Source organism: Pristis pectinata, chromosome 8 (genome assembly GCF_009764475.1).
Source record: "Pristis pectinata isolate sPriPec2 chromosome 8, sPriPec2.1.pri, whole genome shotgun sequence".
NCBI lineage: Eukaryota > Metazoa > Chordata > Chondrichthyes > Rhinopristiformes > Pristidae > Pristis > Pristis pectinata.
Genome location: NC_067412.1, coordinates 52201492 through 52227796, shown reverse-complemented (window position 1 = coordinate 52227796; position 26305 = coordinate 52201492). Strand labels below are relative to the sequence as shown.

At 43.4% G+C, this 26305-nt stretch overlaps 1 protein-coding gene across 1 annotated transcript in view; it reads left to right on the top strand.

Moving 5' to 3' along the window:
- dock11 (dedicator of cytokinesis 11) overlaps positions 1-26305 on the top strand; it is a 251775-nt gene that overhangs the window by 151635 nt on the left and 73835 nt on the right. The window contains exons 33-43 of the mRNA XM_052020888.1: positions 840-939; positions 4035-4153; positions 5210-5327; positions 9906-9972; positions 11106-11153; positions 12707-12849; positions 14863-14978; positions 15499-15633; positions 18227-18409; positions 20599-20712; positions 22654-22869. Coding sequence (XP_051876848.1) covers positions 840-939; positions 4035-4153; positions 5210-5327; positions 9906-9972; positions 11106-11153; positions 12707-12849; positions 14863-14978; positions 15499-15633; positions 18227-18409; positions 20599-20712; positions 22654-22869 — 1359 coding nt within the window. The remainder of the gene's footprint in view (positions 1-839; positions 940-4034; positions 4154-5209; positions 5328-9905; positions 9973-11105; positions 11154-12706; positions 12850-14862; positions 14979-15498; positions 15634-18226; positions 18410-20598; positions 20713-22653; positions 22870-26305) is intronic.

Sequence of the window (26305 nt, the reverse complement as noted above, 5' to 3'; positions counted from 1 at the left end):
ATGCACAAGTACATATGTGCACAGGTGTAATTAAAACTTATTTACTGCAGCATCACAGGCACATAGCATCATATAAGCAGTATTCATAAAAGAAACATAAATATAAATTCCACACAATTTTTACAAGAAAGAACAGAATTAGAACAAAAAAAGAAAACAAAGTCCATTGTAGTGCAAAGTGATCGAAATGATCATGGTATTGCCATACTGTAGTGATTGCCGTACTGCAGCACCTCCCGTAGATTCCATCAGTGATGGGAAGGGATATGCCCATGATGTATTGGGCTGAGCCCACTAATTTTTGCAGCTTCTTATGTTCCTGCGCATTCAAATTGGCATACCAGACCACGATGCAATCAATCAGGATACTTTCAACAGTACGTCTGTAGAAGTTTATTAGAGTGTTCGGTGACACGCCAAACCTCCTCAACCTCTTAAGAAAGGAAAGGCACTACCGTGCCTTCCTTGTGATTATGTTTATGTGCTGGGCTTAGGTCAGGACATCTGATATGTTAATGCCCAGTAATTTAAAGCTGCTGACTCTCTCCACCACTGATCCCCTCTATGTAGACTGGTGCATGTCTCCCTTCTTCCCTTTCCTGAAGTCAACAATCAGCTCTTTCAAAAGGAGAGGTGTAAATATTTAAGGAAAATCCTACAAGGAAAAGAGCAAGCAAATTGGCTATGATTCGATAGTACTTACAGAGAGGTAGAACAGGCATGTTGTGTTGAATAGTCTTCTATGGTTTATGATTCTAAGATAAATAGAGTGCAGAAAAATGTTAAATTATCAGCATTCTGCTGAATAGTGGAAAACAACTTTTATTTTTATAAAACAGTGTGTTCGAGATGACCTGGCATTTAACATCTCATCAGCAGTTAATGAATCAGCTGCACGCAAATCGGCCATCTTCACTGACAAGGAGTTAGCACCTGCAGGTAAAAACTTAATCATTAAGTTAACCATTGAACACAGAATGCAGAGTACAGACTTTAAACCAACAGGTTTTCATACAAGTTAGGTTGTGTTAAGGAACCAACAGTAACATTTTATAGGACATAGATTGTTATCACGATTACAAGTTATTAAGAAAAAAAACTCATTTGCATTCTTTACATGAACCCAGGATGTCCCAAAACAGTTTTATAGAAAATACAGTTCTTTTGAAGTGTGGTGATTGTTTCAATGCACAGAGCATGGAAACCAACCTTCACACCAGGATAATGATGCATAGCCTCCTTGAATTCTGGAATCCTAGAGTCGTGCAGCATGGAAACAGGCCCTTTAGCCCACTGAGTTCATACTGGCCATCAACCACCCATTTACTTTCTCTGCATTTTATTTACCCCATGTTCCAATCAATTTCCCCTAGATTCTACCACTCACCTACATGAATAGGGGCAATTTACAGCAGCCAATTAACCTACCAAACCGCATGTCTTTGGGATGTGGGAAGAAACCGGAGGGAACCCACGTGGTCACAGTGAGAATGTGCAAACTCCACACAGAGTTCACCTGGATTGAACCTGGGTTGCTGGAGCTATGAGGCAGCAGTTCAACCAGCTGCCTCACAGTTGGTTGAGGATGAACATGGAAGAACTTACCTACTGTGCCTTGAGTAGTGAAGCTGGATATTTTATCTCCACCTGTAAGGTCTGTTTAACCTTTGCAAAAGACAGCACCTCCAGCATTCCCTTAATACTGCACTGACATATTGTCAAGCATCTGGTGTAAGACTTGAACCTACAACCTTTTGACTCAGAGGTAAGAATCCTGAAGCTGTGCTAAGACATCAATAGCGAAACTCCTTTAAAAATTATGAAAGTGTTTCTCTGAAGTTAATGTTACGTGATTCAGTCAGCAGGCTTCCTGGAGTGCTGACAGTTCAGCTGTATAATGCTTCCATGCCCTGAGCAAGAATGAAGTATCAAAGCCTTGGAGACGTGAGCTGTAAGACTCATCTCCAGGCTGAGTCTGAGGTAATAGGCAATTTGGGATCTTTAGAATGAGCAAGCCTTCTCTGATAGATGGTCTTACAGAGTTCCATGAGGTTATTAAGGTTGTAGGAGCTGTTAATCCAGAATTTCTCTTTATATGAAACCATGGGAATAGAATAATGCTGCACAGATCCCTACCAGGGTGAGATGAACTCCACTTAGTCTCAGCACCTCTGGTTTGGGGAGGGAGCAGGATATTATTGTCAAAACATTGGAGTAAATTGATATACTCACAGACTGAAATTGGATCTAAATTGTTTCACTCACTGATTAACATCCAGAAATAAAACCGGATGATCATGAGGTTACCATGAGTGAGAGAAGCTGCTTGGCTCATGATAATTCATCCATCGAGAGAGATTACAAACATTTTGTTATTTCATCAGAATACTTATTTAACATTTTGTCTCTCCGACTTTGTTATTCCACACGTTGTTCACTGTTACTCCGAAGAAGTATGTCCTGCTCTGGTTTAACCTGGCCTTATTCCTCCTACTTAATTTAAGCTGATATTCTGGGTTAACTATTCTCCTGCCCTTCTTGATGCTGTGCACCTCTCTAAGGCCATCTCTGACATGTCCTATCCATACTGAAGGTACCAGGTTTTATCATAACACCACCAGCTTCACATTGCAGAACAAACCTCGTGGTTGTTCTCTTCTACTTTTGTGATTCAGCTGCCGGAACTGGGGTTAGTTTTCAAACCAGCAACAAAAATGCAGACCAAGCGACTGCAGATCTGGAATCTGGAGGAACAAACAAGATGCTGGAAGAACTCAGCAGGTCAGGCAGCATCTGTGGAGGGAAATGGACAGTCAACATTTTAGAACAAGACTCTTCTTCTGGACTGGAAGGACATGTAACTGTGGTATCAAGTTTGGGTGAGAATGTGGTTGAAGAGCAGGAAAACAACAGAAATCACAGAGGGGGAGCAGTGAGAGACAATCTCACAGAACTCCCTCGAAGAGGAGAGGAAAACTTCTTCAAAGTGGGCATACCTTGAAAAGACTTTGCAGTGGAGTAGCAAAATGGAGACACAAGAAGCTGCAGATGCTGGAATCTGGAGCAGCAAACAAGATGCTGGAGGAGCTCAGCAGGTCAGGCAGCATCTGTGGAGGGAAATGGACAGTTGACATTTTGGGTAGAGACCCTTCTGCCTGCAAAAATGCAATGTCTGCATCAGGGACGTGGTGGAATTTTCCTGGATGAGTGCAGCTCCAGCAAGAATCACAGCACATCCAGGACAAAGGCAAAGGTTCATCTATGACCATGATGATTCATTCACCTCCACCACTGCTCAATGGGGACTTTAGAACTACACCATCTACAAAACGCACAGCACTTACTCACTAAAACCACTCTGACCACACCTCCCGAACCCGCGGCCTCTATTGCTGAGGTAGCTGGCCCATGGGACGACCAGCGCCAGGTTCCTCTCCATTCCCCTGACTTGGAAATATACCTGTACTCCTTCCTCAAAACCTGATCCATGTCCTGGAACAAACTTCCAAAAGTATTGGGGTTACCAAAGATGGAAGGAGTACAGTGGTCCAAGAAAGTGGCTCAAGGGCATGTAGTTATGGACAATTAATGCTGACTCTGCAAATTGTGGCAAAAGCTTATCCAATTAATTCTCAAAAAAAAAATCATGTGAGACTTTGTTCACTTCAAGTTCTATTTAGGATGACCATGGAGTTTAGCATTGCATTGACCTTGTTGATTGCTACTCGTCAATAGTTGGCGTTGCATCCACTAAGTCCTTCAGCATAATCTATATCATTTTGTCAGTCATGACGAAGTATGTTTCTTCTCTGTATGGCATTTTGTGCTGGTTTGCTCCGCATTACTTCCATTCACTGATATATTTTTTCCATAACTCATTTGGTAATTTCTGAGTTGCCCTTTCCAAATCCAGGGTGCCTCTTAAATTGGTGTCACTTCCTCCAAATGTGAGGACTTTGCCTTGCGTGTCTAAGTCTGATGGATGGCTGTGTAAATTCTATTTGTTGAGATTATGGTTTTATTTCTGTCGACAGGTTATGGCACGTCTTGTGGCCCAGTGTTGAAGCGTGATGATTCCAGAGGCTCCTTGAGCAATGAGTTCAGTGTGTGTACGCCAGAGAGAGCTGAGGAAAGACGGAATTCCATTGACTTTGTAAAGGAAACTTTTTCAACTTGATGTTTTGGTCATGTGTTTTCAAATCTAATTTTCATATCCTTGAGTTGTAGAAGAGGGAATTTTTCATACCCATGTCAAATGCACCGATCCTAAGCATCATACAAGAAAGTCTGCCATATTATTAGAGCGTGCATTGTCTATATTAATGAGTGCTTTCAGTTTGATTGGGAGAGTTACTTCCAGTTTTAAAAATGGTATTAGCATCTCAAATAAAAACAGAAAATGTGGGAGATACTCAGCAGTTCAGGCAGCATCTGTGGAGAGAGAAACATCATTTCAGGTTGAAGACCTTTCATCAGAACTGCTGAAACATTAACTCTGTTTCTCTCTTCAAAGTAGTTGCCTGACCTGCTGAGTTAATGTCTTAGGTCAATGACCCGGCATGCTTTCTGTGGGTAGTGTTGACTATTGGACCTTAATAAGGAGAAGGCAATTATTTCAAAAAAGGAGAATATGTCATGTGAAGTGTTGTGCGTAGCATAGTTTGGGTAAATGTACTGATGATCTTGTGAAGAATCTATTATTTGAGTGAGATACTCATTGATGTCAACATCTATTGTTGCTTGTGAAGTCCAAGTTCAAATCCATCCCAGGGTGAGTAATCTCCTCTGCTGGCTGTAAAGAACCAACAGTTTGGTTTCGGTCTGCTTCCTGCTAGTTATGGCTCCACAGTACATGGTTGATGCTGTGGTGCAAGAAAGAAAGAAACTAAGAACAGTTGGATGGTTCTATCCAACTTCAGGCACAGGCATAATGGGTTAAGTGTTTCCCCTTGTATGCCATGTGTTTAGTGTAATTTGATCCACAGATCTGATTAATTCCAAACCTTGAGGGAAATGTCAAGAAATCTAATGTTTGGATGAAACCACACAGGGCAAAATTCCTGTCTTCTGACTTCTATTCCTTATCTGAGTGTTGAAACATTCCAAGTGAATGAGCAACTCAGCTGCCTCGTAGATAACAGTGAAGAAAGTCAAAGGCAGTTGTATCCAGATGGTCCTGCACTCAATTGTTTATGAACATGTCTTTCAGAGTCAACAAAGAAGGAGCTCAACAGGGAGCAACGTATCCCACTATAGCAAGTTAGATCAACAGGAAGTCAGAAGTCTCCTTATGTGCTTCCTGCACATCATTAAAACAATGTCAGAAGGTATGTGGTTCCCTCTGGGAAGGTATTGATTTTCGACTAAGTTCAAGGTGTAAAGTTGATGTACAGGTAAAGCATAACTGGCCTTTTGATGCTGTCCCATGACTCACAGTTGCTGGAGCATTTTGATTAGATGTAGCCAAGAAGACAGACAAAACCCTCAAAAAATATAATCTATTATGCACAGTCCAGTGAAAACCAGTCATGAAAATTCTTCTCCAACCAATCTGTGATCCAATGCAATAAAGGAATATGTTTTCTCTGTGATATTATTGCTGTGCCAAACTGGAACCCATCCAACTCCCTCTTAAAGGACATATTGAAAGTCTATATCCACTGCATAAACAAACAGTCTCTTGATTTCTCTGACAATTGCCTAACTTCTAATCTTATCAATCTTACACTCAGCGCCCTAGTCTTCACAGTCTGTTGCACTGCAATAATCCTCCAGTAGACTGGCTATTGCCTTTTAATTCATAATTTTTTTAATATTAAGCAATGTTAGGGTGATTATTAACCACTACAGATCAATAACTGAACAAAGGCCCAGTCAAGAGATGAGCTTGCAAATGTTGGTTCAAAGAACAGGAAAACATTATCATCAGAGTGATAAACAGACACATACATCCTGTTGTAAATATAATTAATTTGTCAACTTTTAAAATAGAACATTACAGGACAGTACGGGCCCTTCAGCCCACAATGTTGTGCTGACATTTTATCCTGCTCTAAGATCTATCTAACCCTTCTCTCCCACATAGCTCCCTATTTTTCTATCATTCACGTGTTATCTAAGAAGCTCTTAAATGTCCCTAATGTAACTGCCCCACAACCTCTGCCGGCAGTGCATTCCACGCACTCACCACTCTCTGTGTAAAAAAAAAAATCTTATCCCTGACATCCCCCTTGTATCTTCCTCCAATCACCTTAAAATGATGCCCCCTCGTGTTAGCCATTGTCGCCCTGGGAAAAAGTCTCTGACTGTCCACTCGATCTATGCCTCTTATCATCTTGTACACCTCTATCAAGTCACCTCTCATCCTCCTTCTCTCCAAAGAGAAAAGCCCTCGTTCACTCAACCTATCTAAAATACTTGGAGTTCCTATCTAAGAAAAATGGAAAGCCGATTATTTAAAAGTTTTTTAAAAATTGCAGATGCTGGAAATCTAAAATAAAAAAAGTAAAATGCTGGAAGTACTTAGCAGGTGAAGCCACATCTGTGGGAAGCGAAATGGACTTAATGTTTCAGGTTGAAAATCCTTCATCAGAACCCCATGTGTAAGGATACCCAAACATGTCCCTTGTTAGAACACCAAGCAGAAGTATTTGAATGGCAGATTATTTGTCTTGCCAACCTGAAGCACAAGGAGATCGATGAGCAAGAGCAGCTCAGAGAAAGATTTATTTCTAAATTATGCCACTTTGCATTGTCGCCTTTGCCTCATTTGCTCAGTGCAATCTGAACTATACGAATGTTCAGATCAGAATCCTTTGGTTTAAGGTCTAAGGCTGCCTTAAGTAGAGTTGCCGGATCAGAGCAGCAAATAGTATTAGATTTCACTCAATCACGAGTCCTGGGCTTGGCCACAGGTTGGGTGAACAAGTTAAGAGAAAGGAATCTAAACATTAAAGCTGCCTCAACCAATGAAAGCATAACAAGCAGAATCTGCCTGTATGTGGGAAGACATGAAGCATAATAACATTACTGTCAGAAGGAATTGTCACAGCGTCCGGCTGGAAGAATTAGTTTTGGAGAGTCAGAGAGATATAGCACAGAAACAGGCCCACTGAGTCAATACCAGCCATCCAACACACAATTAAACTAATCCCATTTTATTCTCCCCATATTCTCATCAATTCCTTTCAGATTCTAACCCTCACCTATACACTAAGTGTGATTTACAGTGGCCATTTAACCTACCACCCCATGTGTCGTTGAGTTGTGGGAGGAAACTGGAAATGTGGTCACGGGGAGAATATGCAAACTCCACCCAGACCGAGGCTGGGATTGAACCCAGGTCTCTGGCGCTGCGAGGCAATGGCTTTACCAGCTGCGGCACTGTGCTGTCCAGTACCAGTTGATAGCTGCGAGTGATTGCTGCCAATTTCAGAAGGTGATACTACACATTGGCTGGGTGGGCATCTACAGAATCAGCAACCAAAAGGATATCCTTACCACCTCAGAGAATGTTCAATGGGCAGGCACTGGGGAGACTGAGCAAACCACAGTGTGTGGCTCCAATGGAAGAAACGTACACTAATGCAGCTGGTAGTTCATTTGGTGAGTTTATGTTGGATGATGTGGCCAAGCTTCAATATTCTCTCGGGGGTACTTCATCCTTACACAGGACTTTCACCATGTTGGGTCCCCTTTACCAGTTGTTACACAATAGGGAGCCTCAGGGTGAGGAGCAGAGACAGGCAGGATCAACTCTGTAGAGCAACGCTTGGCAGTGAAATTTCACCATTTTTTTGTGATGCACACAACCCATCACGGCCGTGGTTTGGTGGTGGGTGCAGTCATCGCCTGGGTCACGGAATCAGACCATGAGCTCCCAATTCCGTATGCCTCCAGTGGGAAGTAGTTGTATGCAACTTGAAGAGGGTTTGGCCGTCATTTTTGGAGCTACTCACTTTCAGAAGTTTCTGATTAGCAAGCATTTTGCTCTAGTCATAAGCGATGAACCCCAGTGGTGATCCTTAGGCTGAAGGCAGCCATTCTCATGATGGCAACTGCACACATCTGGATTAACCCACTGAACCTGCACATCAAAACAGTTGACAATTTGTGAAGTTTGTTATTTTGTAGTAGCAGTACAGTGCAAAGACATAAAAAGTTACTATGAGGCAGTATTGCTACCAGGTGCATTACTGTGACCTCCTCGAAGGACGGGATCATCACCCCAGTGTGCAGGCCCTCATTAATCCTCTAACCCTGGCACCACTGAGCATCCGGGGTTCTGAGGGACCGAGAAACAATAGAGACAGAGTGAGCTTCAAGGTAGAAAGAGGAGAAGCATTGTCATGGACATGTGAGTCAGTGAATGTTTCTCTGAGTTGGATGGTGAGGCAGAGGCAGTGTGAGGAATAAGGTCACAAATGGAGCATCAGGCTGATTCCAGAGTAATTCCTAGTGTGGAATCCACTTTTGTCGCATTTTCCAGTGACTCAGTTGGCCTATGAAACCTCTGTGAAGTGTGCATGCACTGCTACTGAGTTTCCCTTTACTTCCTCTATGCCATGCCCACTCTCCAATACCTGTCCAAGAAATGATCAACAGAATAATAGTTTTTGTGTGAAGACTTGTAATAGGAAGGGAAGGAGATGCTGAGCTTCTCTACAGTCCCACCACTTGTGAGAATACATGGAACTTCAGTATTTTGACCAGTATTCTTCTCTTCAGTGTTGGGTGTGTCCCACTGCTGCCTTTCCCCTTCCCAAGGCTGTCTGGTATAAGATATATAAACACAAGTATTAGGAGCAGGAGTAGGCTACTCAAACCCACTCCACCTTTTAATAGGATCAAATGTACCGTCCAATAATAGGATCAAATGTACAGTTGACTGTACATTTCCCTCCTCAGGTGCTGCCTGACATGCTGAGTTCCACCAGCAGCTCACTTTTGCTCCAGGTTCCAGCATCCGCAGTCTCTCGTGTGTCCATTTATCTGAACTTTCCAATGTATATACATCTTTCCTCAGAAGGTTACGCAAAAAGATGTATTTCACTGTGTGTTTCGATGTACATGTGACTAATAAAGAAATCTTATCTTATCTAAATACTAGACCAATGCTGTACATTGTACTCTGAATACTATGAATTATTGAGGGAAAATATAGATTACTGGCATACACTATGCAAGAGAGGGAAGGTGAGCCCACTGTTGTCAACCTGTGACACCAGTTCCACGCCAGAGAGCCGTTCACTTTTCTCTGAAGTGGCTTAACAACTAGCTGGGAGCAGACTGAGGTTGGGTACAAAGGGCACCTTGCCAGCATTGCCCATGGGAAGATTAAATGCACTGGGAGGGGCTCTGAAGCTGGTTTGACAGAACCCTGTACTTTGATCAATCGAACATGAATATGAAGGCAGGGACACTGGGAATAAAGGGCCTTTATTTTTGTCATTTCTGTTTCATAGAGTCATATAACACAGAAACAGGCTCTTCAACCCACCCGGTCCATGAGAAACATCAAGTACCCATTTACACTAATCTACAGCCCTTTTGTGCCTTGACATTTAAGTGCTCACCGAGATGCTTCTTAAATGCTGTGACTGTATCTGTCTCCATCTCCCTCTGAAACAGGACCAACCATCAACAAAACCACATCAACCATCCCTGTTCAATCCCTGCCTTTCTGAGCATAGTTCATCCTGTACCTCACCTTTTTCCAATAACTTCCCCACCACTGACAGAAGACTCACTGGCGTCTAATAACTTGGATTCTCCCAGCTACCCTTCTTGCATAAAGGAGGCGCATTTGCCAATTCCCTCAAAATTCTGATAGATTATGACTTGTCATTCAATGCCATATGCTTTCATTTTTTGATGTTCATTGTGGTCTCTGTTTTCCATTTAAGATGCACTCTTGGCATATTGGAACAAGATGTCCCCTCAAGAACTAATGGATTATCTCACAATTTTGGAGTAAGTACAGTTTAAGGGATTTTTGAGGAAGGAAGGCGCATGATTAACTCATTTTAATTTTCAGCTATTTGAATGGAAAGTGGTATCTGATACAGTTCTTCCAGTACTAAACAGTTGATCTCCATCAGCAGTGTTACCTAAGCTGTCATTGGGTGTTATAGGAATTGAGTGGATTTCCCCAGGGTGCTCTAGTTTCCTCCCATTTACCAAGGTGGGGTTCAGAGAAGAAAGACCACAGGGGAGATATTAAGGGAAAGAGAAAATTGGAGGAAGAAGGAGAATAAGTTGGAAGTTGAGGGTAAAGTATGGAAGAAGGTGTAGGAAAAAAGTATGCATCTTTGTCTCCATGTGGATGTGTGAGTTATACATGTACATGTGTGCATGGATGTGGGAGATGTGTTAATAGTGTGGATATTGTATGTATGGTTTTGGTATGTGTGTAGCGTATATGTTCATAGTGGTACATGTGTGTGTATGCTCTGTGTGTGTGCGTGCATGCATGTGCGCATGTGTGCGTGCCTAGTCTCCAGTCACATTGATACCTTGCATTGAATCAAAGCCTATGTTGTAGCTGGTGTGAACCAGGCACCCCACAGTAAAGTAAATCTTTCACAGTCATCTCCCACTCCTCAACATGGTGGTGTGGAAGCAAATCATCTCCAACCCTATAGGGCTTGCCTAAGAGGAAGAAGACGTTTGCATTGTTGAACATGCCTGCAGACCTGTGCTGTAGGTTAGCCAGGCTGGGTCTCATTCCTCAGTGCGCCTGCTGTTGCCTCAGCATCATGCTTATGGAATCAGTGTCGGTCCTCTGACTTGGTGGTGTTGTCTGAGTGGAGAACCTATCTGGCCATGAGGTAACACACCACTCCACTACTAGTTCCATTACAGTTGCTAGTGGACTCTGGCTTCCAGTGTGTAATAATGATTCACCATGCACCCTCTGGAGATGTACATGAGCTGCAGCTGCTGAGATTGCCTCTAGAATAACAAGGTCAACTTTGTTTCAAAGAATCTATTTTTGCATCTGTATAGTTTCAAGAGCAAAAAAAAGTGGTGTGATTGCAACCAGAGGAATGTGATCAAAATAATGTGTGAAAACATCCCAGTCATTGATTGTTCTGTTCTTGCAGGATCTGCCTTTATCAATTCAGATACGTGGGCCGGAGATGTATAGCAAGGTACTGCCGGGACTGGTGTTCCCACTTTGAGGAGCGTGGTGGCTTCAGGGTGTTTAGAAAGGTGGTTTTACTCTATGTTATACTACGTTGGATGGAGACACTTCTAACAGTTATTGAAACAAGGAAATGTATTGAAAAGGCTGGGAAAGAATGGGGGATTTTTCCCAAAGCCTTTTCTGTGTAAATCCTCCTACAGATGATCCTTCAGATATTCTTTTCAGAGGCATAGAACATAGATTCCCGATTTTCCTTGACTGCATGGCACCTTCCAGGTCTACCATCTAGCTCCAAACCCTACCAAGTATTTTGAATTGAGGAGCCAGTTGTGGTCACCTGACCAGACCCCATTCCCCACAGCCCTACCCTTTATCCACCCAACACAACATACACCAACCTCTGTCCTTAAACATGATTTGCTTGAATGCTGCACCTCCAGCAACAAATGTGAAGGAAATCTATGAACATCTTCATCTGTGCGACTGAGAGCATCCATTAGATAGGCCCCAGCTGCTTTCCTCAGGTTTTATGTTAATGTTACAAATATGTCCTCTTCTCATCCTGTCTCCCTCCTTTGGCTCCTACTCTCCCCTCCCCCACTTTCCCCTTACCTCCTCTACTGTCACCTCCCTCTCCTCCAACTCTGCTACTCCCCTCTCTTTCTCTTCCCCCCAACTCCCCCAAGACTCTCACTCCCTACCCCCCCTCTCCCAGCTCTGCCTCCCTCCCCTACTCTCTCATGACTCAGAAGGAAGCTATTCAGCCCAAAGTTTCCATGCTGCTTTGAAAAGAGCTCACCTGCCTTATTCCACCTCCCAGCACTGGGTCTCTAGCCCTCAAGTCACGGCTCTTCAACTGCACACCCAGGTACTGTTGAAGTGTGCAGGCAGTTTCTGCCAGTCAGACAGTGAAATCTAAATCCTCACCATCCTCTGGGTGAAAAGATTTGCCTTCTCTCTAATCTTTTTATCAATTACTTAAAATCTCTGCCCTCTAGTGTTTGACCCCTATACTAGGTTCTTCATCTGGATGTCTCATTAATCTAAGACTTGCTCCAGCCTTCTCTTCCAAGGAAAACAACCCCAGCCTATCCCATCTTTCCTCATAGGTCTGGCTTCATCCCTGTAAATCTCCTTTGTACCCTCTCCAGTGTAATCACTCTGCTTTGGACCAAGCCATGCTGAGTTACACTACTTTGTATGAGTTTCCTTTATCCCTGACAATTTTTGGAGATAAAAGAGACTGCAGATAGTGCAATCTGGAGCAAAAAGCGAACTGCTGGAGGAACTCAGAGGGTCGAGCAAAATCAGTAGAGGCAAAGGGATGGTCGATGTTTTAGTCCTGATGCAGGGTCTCAGCCCAAAACATCAACCAACCATCCAACAGATGCTGCTTGGCCAGCTAAGCTCCTCCAGCAGTTTTTTGTTTTTAACCAGAGTGGATTAAACTTTAAAATTGTCATGCTTATGTTATGCATCTTAAGAACATCTTACTTTTAAAATGGATCATTCAGTTATTTACTGACAAAGGAGTATGAAGTATGTTTCTGTTTTCAGGATTCAAGAGGGCTTGGGCTCCAAATACTCTGCGGCTGACAGGAAATCTCAGACCATGCCAGCTCTCCGGAGTCGTGCAGGAGCAGTACATGCCAGACTCCAGCAGATCGGCCATATGGACAGCTCATTTACCCTCAACCACAGTACGTTCAGGAACCCCTTCTTTCACCTGTCCCCTTGCATGTTCTTTAGACTGACACTGGGTCAATAAGTTATGCCATTTTGTTAAGGGGCCTACTGGCTAGCTGGCAGGTGCCCCTCGATGGAACAGGTGCTGATCTGGGCTTCAGCCTTTGGGCAGCTGGTGGAGCTGCTGCCTCACAGCTCAAGACCTGGATTTAATCCTGACCTTGGGTGCTGTCTCAGTGGAATTTGCAGGTTCTCCCTATGGATTTCGGTTTCTTCCCACATCCCAAAGACGCGATGACTGGTCAGTTAATTGGCCGCTGTAAATTGCCCCCAGTGTGTAGGTGAGTGATAGAATCTTGGGGGAGTTGATGAAAATGTGGGGAGTATTAAACAAAACATTGGATTGATATAGGATTAGTGTAACTAGGGGTTTGGTGGTCAGGACGGACTCGGTGGGCCGAAGGGCCATTTTTTCATGCTGTATCTCTTTTTGACTCAGTGACTCCTTCAGTAGCTGTTCCCATCCCAGCGCCACAAATCCCTTTTTTTTTAAGGGTGAAACTCAATTTATCAAAACTAAAGTAGATTAAATGTTATATCACTGCTCCTTTTGTTCAATTTGAAATAAATTGGCCTCTATTGCAAAAGTTGGGTGGGGAAGGGTTGTAGAAGTCCTTGGTTTACATATATACAAGAAAATTGGCACCTTCCCATTTCTAATCTGACACAACACCCTGAAAACAAACATCTTTAATAAAATTCCTGGACTGTAGCAGAGGTTGCCTTTCTCTTTCTTGGGTAAGAATCTGTTGGGTGCTGCCAGAAATAGTTGCATGATAAGGAGCTTGGCTGTGCTTCTGTTTTCTCTGAAGCTGCCATCTGTTTTGGAAGAGGGAGGCCCTTTGCTGATACATTTGTAGAATTTTAATCCCATGATTTCTGGAGTTCACTTTCCACTCTAAATGGTATGTCCTTGTTGCAAATGGAGTTGAGTATAAGAGTAAAACTTCATAGACTCGCAGCATGAAAACAGGCCCTTTAGCTCACCAAGTTTTTGCCGACCATCCAGCACCCATTCCTGCTCCAAACCATTTTATTCTCCCATTAACTCTGCCCACCCCCTTTCCCTTTGACTCTACCACTCACCTACAGACTGGGGTGTCATGATGTCAAACCATCTCAAATGCATTCTTCTCAAGTATAACTTTGCCAGTTTGATTAACCCAAGTTATTTAAGGATTAGGGACCAAGATGTGGTCATTTGAGGGTTGATAATGTGGCTGAGACCTTAAGCGAATATTCGCATCTGTCTTCACAAGAGAAAAAGGTGCTGGCAAATTGTCAATGAAGCACTTGCCTTGGTACAATTTTAAAGAGCTTCAATGAGACCACATCAGGAATATTGTGCTCAATTTTGGTCACCTTAACTAAAGAAGGATATACATGCTATAGAGGAAGTGCACAGGACTTGTTCCTGGGATGGTGAATGAGGAGAGATTTAGAGGGCTGGGCCTCCAATCTCCAACGCTTAGAAGAGTGAGAGGTGACCTCAAGGAAACACATGGAAGACTTGACCAGGAGTAGGAGGTTTCCCGTTGGAAGGAAAAACTGTCTCAAAATGAGGAGTAGACCATTTAGGATGGAAATAAAGAGTAATTTCTTCACCCAGAGAGTGGCGAATCTTTGGAAATCTCTGTTCCCGAGGGCTGTGAAGGCTCAGTCACTGCATTCAAAACAATTATCAGTGGATTTCAGAATATTAAAAGAATCAGAGGATTTGGGGTTAGAGCAGGAAAATAGAGCTGAGGTAGAACATTAAGCATGATCTGGTTGAATGATGGAATAGTCTTGCTTGCGGAGTCATGCAACACCAAAGCAGGCCCTTTGGCCCACTTACTCTGAGTAATCAGGTTTGGACAATCCATGTTCTAATGTGACACAGCCTCCTCCCTGTCTTGATTTTACTTTGAGAAAATGGAGACATGCTTTGATTTGAAATGGCTCTTTTGCTCCTGGCCTTTGCACAGGTTTTGGAATCAGTGAAGCGGATATTAGCCACCAGTCGTTGTTGGAAGGGAACCTGGCCACTGAAGTGTGTCTCACGGTGTTGGACTCCGTTTCCTGCTTCATTCAGAACTTCAAGGTCAGCAGCACTTGTTTCCTTGTACCTGGTTAGCTCCGAAATTCCACATTCAATCGCAGTGTATGTCCAATGCGTTGAGTGCAGAGGCTGGTGGGCTGGAAGATAAGGACTAGGGAACTATCCAGGAGAAGAAGGGGTAAGAGCAGATGTGCGGGAAATAGATGAGATGCTGTCAAGGGCTTTGTCCACTATGGTAGAGGGGAAGTCATAGATAAGGAAGAAGGTTAAGGGTCATAGACCCGAAACATTGATTGTTTCGCTTTCCACAGATGTTGCCTGACTGGCTGAGATTTTCTAGCATTTTCTGTTTTTATTTCAGATTTACAGCATTTGCAGGTTTCTTTTGATTTTCATCCAGTGTGTGTCTGTTGTGTTGTGTGGCGAGGTGGGCTGGCCTACTGCTCACAGTGCTGGGCTAGGAACTCAAGTGGTTAAGCATTTAAACCCACCAGCAACAAGTTAACCGGACCCTGGAGAGTTTGATTGTCACTTATCTGCTGTTTTTGAAATCTGCTTTCAGAACCAACTTATCCAAGATGACGGGCACAATCCGCTGATGAAGAAAGTGTTTGACATCCTCCTCTTGCTGACCAATGGGCAGTCTGAAACAGCCATGAAACATGCATTTGCGTCCTTACGAGCGTTCATTAACAAGGTAATGTGTTTATCCTTGTTCTATTTGGTGTGGTGTAAATCAAACACAACTTTGCAAAATGATGCTTCGGTTGCACTTGGAGTTTTGTATGCAGTTCTAGTCGCCGTACTATAGGAAGGATGTGATTGTGCAGGAGATTCACCAGGACGTTACGTGGATCAGAGGACCTTAGTTATGGGGAGAGACTAGATGGGATGTTTTCCCTGGAGTGAAGGAGACTGAGGGGTGACCTGACAGAAGGATATAAGATTATGAAAGGCATAGATAGGATAGTGGATAGGGGTATCAAAAACAAGAGATCAAAGGTGAGAGGAAGGAGTTTTAAAGGGATCTGAGGAGAAAGATTTTGACACAGAGAGTGGTTGATGTCTGGAACTCGCTGTGAAATCAGATACAATCACTATGTTTAAGAAGCATTTAGACAAACACTTAAGTAGGTAAGCTCAGGTTTCCTCCCACATTCCAAAAATGTACGGGCTAGTAGGTTAACATGAGTGTAATTGGGCAGCATGGACTCATTGGGCCAGAAGGTCCTGTTACCGTGCTGTATAAATAAAGTTTTTAAAGCTTTTTTTAAAGATATAGTCCTAATGCAGGCAAGTGGGATTAGTGTAGATGGGCAAACAAGTCAGCATGGACATCATGGGCCAAAGGACCTGTTTCTGAGCTGTAGGACTCTTATGACTCTCTGTGTTAATAGTCTTCAGGCCACATGGAGACCAGCGGTCTGGTGGTTTTGGTGGAAGTTGGCTAATGTTTACACATGACTGAGCAGACTTGAGAAGTGATCTGATTTAGAGGTTGGAGGGCTTTTACAGAGTACACACTGAAGTCATTTCCTTTGGCAAGGAATCCTTTGGCATGAGATCAGAAAATTAGAGGTGACCAGAGTGCTTCGGGCTGAAACTGGGAAGCATATATTTACAAAGATTGGAAGTAAACAGGAACTTCCTTTTGGTAGGCCATGCTGAGCTCTGTCTTGATATTGATTTTAAGTACCAGCAATCTGCTGCTGATGAGTTTTGGGTTTTGTGTTAAGTGGGAATTCTCATGTAAAGTTCCCAGCTGTGAAACTTGAATCAATTTCTGTTGTTATTGCCTGTGCCAACCCCACGTTGCAATATCTGTACAACTATGTTGGATTACATAGGGTATAGTGGAGCAAATGCTACCAGCATTATACTTCACTCCAGTCACCTATTCTTCCTCACTAAACCTCTCAGTATAACCTTCTGTTCCCAACTCCCTCCAGTTTATCCAGCTTCCTCTTAAAGACGCCAAAACCGTTTAGCTCAACCAGTTCCACATTCTCTTTGACTGAAGAACTTTCTTCAGAATTCCCCAAGGGATTTCTATGTGATTATCTCATGATATTAGATTCTAATTACACTTCCCCACAAATGGAATTATTCTCTCTGTATCCACACTGGCAATATCCCTCTGACGTTAACCCCCAACCTTCCTTTCATGCATAAACTCAGGAACTCAGCAACCAGTCCAGTTTTGCAGATGATTTAAAGAAAGTTTGATCCTGACCTCCAGTGTGTGGAGACTGAATGTTCTGCGACTGACCATGATGTTTCCCCTGGATGTTCCAGTTTCCTCCCACATCCCAAAGGTGTACTGGTTGGGAGGTGAATGTAAAAGGAAAGTATACAGTAAATGGCAGGATTGCCTGTAAGGAGTTTGTACGTTCTCCCCGTGTCTGCATGGGTTTCCTCCGGGTGCTCCAGTGTCTTCCCACATTCCAAAGACGTATGGGTTAGGAAGTTGTGGGCATGTTATGTTGGCGCTGGAAGCATGGCGACACTTGCGGGCTGCCCCCAGAACATTCTATGCAAAAAGATGCATTTCACTGTGTGTTTCGATGTTCATGTGACTAATAAAGATATCTTATCTTATGTACAGGAGGATCTTGGGATGCATGTGCATAGCTCCCTGAAAGTGGCAACACAAGTAGATAGGATAGCAAAGAAGGCAAATGACATTCTTGCTTTTATTGGTTGGGGTTTTGAGTATAAAGGTTGGGAAGTCATGTTGCAGCTGTATAAAACTTTGGTTAGGCCACATTTGGAGCATTGTGTGCAGTTCTGGTCACCACATGCAGGAAGGATGTGAAGGTTTTGGAGAAGGTGCAGAAGAGATTCACCAGATACTGCCTGGATTGGAGCGTATTAGCCATAAGGAGAAGTTGGACAGACTCAGATTGTTTTTTTCTGGAGCACCGGAAGCTGAATGGTGACCTGATAAAAGTTTATAAAATTATGAGAGTCATAGGGTATTTTTCCCAGGGTAGAAATGTTAAATACCAGAGGGCATAGGTTTAAGATGAAAGTTTAAAGGAGATCCGTGAGGCAAGCTTTTTTAAACAGCTGAGAAGTAGGTACCTGCAATGAGCTGCTGGGGGAAGTGGTGGAAGCAGATCTGTGCATAAGAAGCATTTAGACAGGCACATGACAGGAAGGGATTGGAGGGATTTTGACCATATGCAGGCAGATGGGATTAGTTTCAATTATCATCATGGTTGGTACAGACATTGTGCATCAAAGGGCCTGTTCCTGTGCTGTACTGTTCTACGTTTTATATGTTCCAGTTCCCATCAACATTTTTTAAAGGAAGGGACAACATCTGTGCCACATTTTGCTATGAAATCTTAAAGGGCTGCATGTCAAAGTTGAATTCAACACGCAGTGAAGCCTCAGCAATCCTCTACCTGCTGATGCGGAGCAACTTTGAGTACACCAAGAGGAAGACCTTCCTGAGAACCCACCTGCAGGTCAGTCCCCTAGTGATACACTTTAACCTGGCTGCCCTAACTTCACTGTCCAATTTTGGATGCAGCATGCCTGCGATTAATGTGGTGCATTCCCCACGTACATCCATCTTGCTGCTTGTGAGTATTAATGTTATGATTTGCCCCCACAACATTAACTGTTCACACCTGTTGTGGAGATCTGTCACCCCCATCTGTGTAGTGCCAGGACAAGCACACATGCTCTCACACAATTGTCTGCAAAACAGGAAAACTTTGCATGTTCCATGGAGAAGTGGGAAACTGTTTCTTGTGGACATGTTATAACCAGTAGTGAAGTTAGGATTGAAGGCGGGAATATGGAGATAATAGCAAAAAGCGTCAGAGGAGAGTTGTAAAATGGAGACATGAGACTGCAGATGATGGAATCCAATTTCAGGTAACCCTCACCTTCTGTGTTTTCTCTCATTCTCTCTCTCCTTCTGATCCATTTGTTCCTTTTTGCATGCACCCACTCTAGTCCCCCATCACCCATTTTCGTCCCCTTCAAGCTACTACCCACATCTCTCCCACTGGGTTTCTTTCTCCATTCGGTTCCATTTACCCTTCATCTCTCCTCTAATAGTTCCCATTACCGCCTTCCTTATGTATCAGATTCCACCATTGGTAACCTTTGTGTTTCTGCTTATCACGCTCCAGCCTTTGTCTCCATGTTCACCTCCCTCCCCCCCCCCCCCCCCCCCCCCCCCCCCCCCCCCCCCCCCCCCCCCCCCCCCAATCTGACTCCAACTGCCCTATTTCCTTGATCTGCTTCCACCTATCACCTACCTGCCTCTGTCTCCCAACTGCACGGCAACCCCTCTCTACCAGGATTCATTTGCCTGTCACCCTTCACCCTCAGTCCAACAATCACTTAATGGCCCCTCTCCTCTTCTACTAATTATCTTCCCTTTCCACTCTGTCTTGATGCAGAGTCTCAAGCCAAAACATCAACAGTTCCTTTCACCCTACAGATGCTGCTCGACCCACTGAGTTCCTCCAGCAGATTGTTTTTTGCTCAAAGAGGAGTTGACAGGCATGTGTGGGAGAGAATAAGTTGCAGAAGTGCCGGGAATTATGGGGAGAGAAATGGGACTAATAGGATCACTCCACTGGGGACAAGCATCAACTATGAGCCAGATAGCTTCCTTCGTTTTTTAAAAGGATATGGGTAGCATAATGGTGCTTTAGCATACTACTGCTGCTTCACAGCTCCAGTGACCCAGGTTTGATCCTGACCTCAGGTGCTGTCTGTGTGGAGTTTGCATGTTCTCCCTGTGACTACATGGGTTTCCTTCAGGTGTTACAGTTCCTTCCCACATCCCAAAGGCATGCAGGTTGGTAGGTTACTTGGCTGCTGTAAATTGCCCGTAGTGTGTAAGTGAGGGGTAGAATCAGAGAGAAATTAATGAGAATGTGGGGAGGATAAGTTACAGAGGAAGTTAGTGGGAGAATGGGATTGCTCTGAAATGCCAGCATAGACATAATGGGATGAATGGCCTCCTCTATGTCATAAGGAAATATTTGTTCCCAGTGTAAGCTATCTTTCCTGATAGTGAAGTTATCAGGTTTCTTTTTTTTATTCTGCAGCAAAGCACACATCTGGTTCTCTTGATCCATTTGGGCAGGTGCCTTAAAATGCTATGGGCCCATGCCTCAGCCCAGAGCCCTGTGCTCCTCCATGCAGGCTGACCCTCCCAGGAAGTGGTGTGAGAGTGCAGTGCTGCCAGCTCAAAGTCAAAGTCAAGTTTATTGTCATATACACCAGTACATGTATGGACTGAACATAGAGTTGGGTCCACCAGATGATGGATCTTCCCTTTGGTTCTCTCCTCCCCTCCCACCACAAACCTTTCTTTACACCTTAAAAGTGCTTTGTTTCCATTTACAATGGAACTAAAATATTAATTCTGTTTCTCTCCCCACAGTTGCTGCCTGACTCGAGTAATTCCAACACTTGATATTTTTAGCTCAGATCTCCATTGTTTTGTCTTTCCTTTCATGCCACTGGTTCAGCCTTAACCATCTTCTGGAAGATTGGATTCCAAACTTCCATCAAATAATGCACCTATTGACAAGTTTTGAATAGCTGGAGGTGTTTTCAGTTTGTGCTTATTCTGAAATGTCTCAGCAGTGTGGAGGATTAACCAACACTGGCTTTGTTTCAATTTTAGATCATTATCGCAGTGAGCCGACTAATAGCTGATGTCGTTTTTACTGGAGGCTCCAGGTTCCAAGACTCACTTGCTATTATCAATAACTTTGCCAATAGTGACAAGGCTCTGAAGGTATGGATATACTTCCTAACATTAAATGTAACACAGATATGGACAGGTGACCACTAGTAGGTGTGGACGTGATCGGCCGAATGGCCTGTTTCCGTGCTGTATGACTCTATGACAATATGCCACATGGTGTAGAGATGGGTATTTCCTCAGCCCTATTGTCCCTACCAAGAGTGAAAGTACAGATTAATAGTACCACCCCACCATCAGATAGTACAAGGGAATTAATCACCAACTGTCCCATCAATCAGATATCGTCCAGTTGTCATTGTCTGATCATCTTGCCAAAGGATGTTCTGTGCCAGTCCCTTGCTTGGGCACAGACTCTTATCAGCATTTGTATGGAGTGGTTCAAATTATAATCTGTCCACTGGCCATCCTTGTACATCTGAATTTTCCAAAGGCATTCGATAAGGCAGTGCATAAAAAATGTTAGATGAAATAAGGGCTGCTGGGTATAAGAGGTAACATTTTAGCATGGGTGGAGAACTGATTAACAGACAGTGGGACTAGGAGTAAATGGGTCTTTCTCAGGCTGCTGCTGAGCTGCTACAAGGATCAATACCATGCCTTCAACTACTCATGATTTCTACTGATGACTTTGATGGAAAGACGGTGTATTGGTTTGCTGTGATGCACAACAAGTGGGGAGCTGAGCTGTGAGGAGGATGCAGAGTCTACAGGAGGACATGGGTTAAAGAAGTGGGTGAGTAAACAGTGGTTGAAGGCCAACCTCAGAGAACGTGAGGTTGCGCACTGCAGTGGGAGGAGCAGAAAAGCAAAATATTTTTTAAATGCTGGGAAATTGGGAAACACTTGAATCAGGATCGTGAGATGTGAAATGTAAGCATGCAGGTATACCACACAACTATGAACACAAGTGAGATGTTCCTTTTTTTTTGCAGTGGATTGGAATGAAAAGTAAGGAAGTTTTGTTGAAATTGTGCAGTGCTTTGGCAATTTGTATTTGGATTGTATTTTTAATGCACACAGTATATGTTAGTAAAAGGAGGAACTCTTTGGGATATATACAGAGGAATAATTTATAATTGTGGAACCTCTGTACCCAACAGCAGTGTATGAGCTGCTTCAATATACAAATGCAAGAGTCTAAGAAGGTCACCAAACCAACCCGAGAAGTGGCAATAAATGCCTGTCTTCAATGTCCCAACAGTTTATTTTCTTGAATGCATTGGTTCAACTCTCCAACTTTTGTCAGTAAGCACATTGTGCTGACATTTATTGCAGATAGACTGAAGCTTAGGAAGAACAAAGTCAGCTTAACTCATCGAGCCTTTCCATATGAGTACATGTCCAACTTGTAGATACTGCCTTGATCTGAGCAATGGCAGGGAAATCATGTGATGGTCTCCTCTAACCACATCCATTCTGCCGCTGCCTCTACCCCTTCATGTTCCCTCAAAATACTGGTGTTTTACAGCCATGCCTGACACAACTCCTTCCATTCATCATACACTACAGCTCATCCAAAGATTTGCCAACCATGCCCTAACTTGGACTCTTCACCTATCGCCCCTAACTTGGCTTCTCCCAATAGGCTGACTTCATCCTCAGAAGCTTCTATAGCCGTGCCCCAACTTGCCTCTGCAAACTGCACCAGACTTGTAGCACTCCAAACTCTGTAATCTTTCAAGCATGAAATTCCCTCCCAAATGTCTCCATCTCTCTGTTTCTCTAATCCATTGATTAAAAGTTGTCCTTTGGACATTCAATTGGATGTGTGTCCTTGCATCTTAAGTGGTTCAATGACAAAATTTGTCCCTTTTGAATATATCGTGGAATACTAACTAAATTAAAGGTGTTACAATATTGTCAGTTGGTGTTTTTTAAGTACGAATATAAAGATGAAAATGTGACTATATTGGTAATTGGTCTATATGTTTTCTGAAAGTGTTTCAGAGCTGAGTTTCCTCCTTTTTGCAGACAACTGCTTTCCCAGGTGAGGTCAAAGACCTAACCAAGAGGATTCGAACAGTCCTGATGGCCACTGCCCAGATGAAGGAACATGAGAAAGACCCTGAGATGCTGGTGGACCTTCAGTATAGTTTAGCCAAGTCCTATGCCAGCACGCCCGAGCTGAGGAAGACGTGGCTGGGCAGTATGGCCAAAATCCACCTGAAAAACGGCGATTTCTCAGAGGTGAGTAACCACTTAAATAGCTTATGTATGTGTGTTCAAATCCTGGGTTGAGAGTTGGCAAATTTTAATTAAGCCCCAGTGTAGTCAGGAAATAAGCTAGCTAGTTAGAGATGCAAGGGACTGCATATGCTGGAATCTAGAGCAACACACAAAAAACTGGAGGAACTGAGTGTCAGGCAGCATCTGTGGAGGGAAATGGACAGTCGACGTTTCGAATCGAGATAAGACCAAATGAAGGGTCTCAACTTGAAATATCGACTGTTCATTTCCCTCCATACATGCTGCCTCACCCACTGAGTTCCTCCAACTTTTTGTGTGTAGTTACTAAGTTTATTGTCATATACACCAAGGTGCATTGAAATTCCTTGTTCACGTGAAGCTCACAGGGTAAACAGTTTAGATGACAATAATAAATACAACAATAAATAAAATGACAACAAATACAATGGGGCAGGCACGGTAGTGTAGCGGTTAGTGTAACGCTTTAGAGCACCAGCGACCTGGGTTCAATTCCAGCCGCTGTCTGTAAGGAGTTTGTACGTTCTCCCCGTGTCTGCGTGGGTTTCCTCCGGGTGCTCCAGTTTCTTCCCACATTCCAAAGACGTACAGGTTAGGAAGTTGTGGGCATGCTATGTTGGCGCCAAAATCGTGGTGACACTTGTGGGCTGCTCCCCAGAACACTATGCAAAAAATACATTTCACTGTGTGTTTCGATGTACATGTGACTAATAAAGATGTCTTATCTTATCTTATCTTATCTTATCTTACGAATGCGAAACAGCAGAATGGTGCAAAGATTGCAGTCCAATCTGAAGTAGTGCAAAAATAATACTAAAGTGATAATGGAAATAACCAAGAGAGGTAGAGATATGAGTCCAGGAATGTGGCAGCACAACCGGGAAGGAGATGTGAAAGAGGTGATTGGTTCCGGAGTCTGATAACAGTGGGGGAGAAATCAAGACTGTCTATTTCCCTCCACCCACTCAGTTCCTCCAGCTTTTTGTGTGTTGCTCCAGATTCTAGCATCTGCAGTCTCTTGCGTTTCTAACTAACTATGTAGCTATTGAGTCTTTGCAATACACCAGCCATTGCCCTTTGGCGAAGGAAACCTGCCAATCTTTGCCCAGACTGGACTGGCCCAAATGTTGCTGCTTATTTGCCTTACCGATCAAATCTGGGCAATATCAGCCCTGGTGGTACGTAATGTGTTTACGCCATGATTTACAGCCTAAGAAGGTAAGCAATAGTAAAAGTAGGTAATCCGGTCCTTCAGGCTCTCTCCACCATTCAGAACCCACACAGATAAATCAAGATCATAGCTGCTTTTGGCCTCAGCAACGTTTTCCAGCGCTGTTCCTTCGATTCCCTCAATATCCAGAAATGTGTCCGTCTCTTGTAAGTTAACTCAGTGCCTGAGACTCCACAGTCCAGAATTTCAAAGATATACCGCCCTTTGAGTGATGAAAGTTCCCCTCATCTCAGTCCTAAACACCCTACCTCTTGTTCTCAAACTCTGCCCCTGGTTCTAGACTCCACAGCTGGGGTGAACACCCTTCCTACACCCAGCCTGCTGAGCACTTTTTTTAAAAAAATGATGCAAGTTTCCATGATACCTCCTGTCATTCTTATAAACTCTAGGGAATATAGTCCCAGTCTATTCAATCTTTCATTGTATTGCCAGTCATCCCTGGAATGAGTGAATCTTTGCTGTACTCCTACAGCAGGTTCATCCTTAGGAAAGAAACTGTACACAATACTTCAGACATGATCTCTCCAAGTCCTCTACAACTGCAATAAGACTTCTTTACTTTTATATTCAAATCCTCTCTAGTAAAGACTCTTAATCTCTTGCCACACCTTTTTGGCCTTCAGTGATTTGTGCACAAGCACATCCAAGCCCCATTAAACATCAATGTTACCCAGTCTTTTCCATTTAACTAATACTCTTCTGCTATCATCACCAAAATGTTCCAAATTGCTCATTCAAACAGCTTCTTCCCCTCTGCCATCAGATTTCTGAATGGTCCATGAACACTACCTCATTATTCCTCTCTTGCGCTATTTACCTTTGTAACTTGTAGTAATTTTTATGTCTTGCATTGTTCTGTTGCTGGAAAACAACACATTTCATGATGTATGTCAGTGATAATAAACCTGATTCTGATACCCAATGTATTTTATGATGTCGTAATGTATCATTGGGGAGTGGTTTGAGGCATAGATTAGACTGCAGTAGTCACTGCATTTTTGGAATGTCCGTTTAGTCAGAAACATGTAGAACTGTACAGCACGTTAAATAAGCCCTTCGGCCCACCATGTCTGTGCTGATCATGATGCCAATTTAAACTAATCCCATGTTCTTGCAGGTGGTCCATATCCTTCCATTCCTTGCCTGTTCATCTGTCTAAATGCCTCTTAAAGGTTGCTATTGTATCTGCTTCCACAACTTCTCCTAGCAGCCCATTCCAGGCACCAACCATTCTGTGTATAAACACAAACTTGCCTCATAAATTTCCTTTAAACTTTCCCCCTCTCAATTTAAATCTATGCCTTCTAGTAGTTGACACTGTCCACCCTGGGGAAAGACTGACTATCTACCCTGTCAATGGCTCTCATAATTTTATATACTTTTGTCAGGTCTCCCCTCAGCCTCAGATGATCCAGAGAAAAGAATCCAAGTTCCTCTAATCTCTCTTTATAGCTACTACACTGCAATCCAGACAACATCCAAGTGAAGCCCTTTTGCATCCTCTCTAAAGCTTCCACATGTTTCCTGTAATGCAGTGACCAGAACTGCACACAATGCTCCATATGTGCCCTAACCAAACCTTTTCAGGATAGTTAAATGAGCATACTAAGACAAGTCTTCACACGATTAAATTGCAACCAATCCCACACAGATAAATCAAATCCAGTGATAAACAAAGCTCTTTAGCATGTCATAGATGTACTTCCTGCTTTGGTTCTCCTTCTATCAGTTCTTTTTAATCTTGTATCGTATCTCCTCACACCCAACACTCCTCTGCATCAGAGAGTAAGTGCTGTGCCTGTATCTCTTCCCTTTTTATTGGCACAGTGACTTCCAGGGGGCTTGTGTGTGGAGGCTCAGGCTGTGAGTTCTCAATCCTTTCTCCCCATCATTCCCTGCTGTGCCAAGCATTGACCTCCACAGTTCACCATGGTGTTGTAGAACCATACAGCACAGAAACAGGCCTTTCAGCCCAACGTGTCCATGTTGACCTTTTTGTCCATCCATACTAATCCCATTTGTGCTGAGGAAGCTGTTGACACCATGATGCATTGATGGGGCATTCACACCCAAGAGTTAACACAGTGACTTTGATGGGTGAATGGCCAACCTCTGCCAATTGATTAAAGCATGGAGAGTTATAGAGTTAGGCAGCATAGAAGCACGCCCCTCAGCCCAACTCATCCA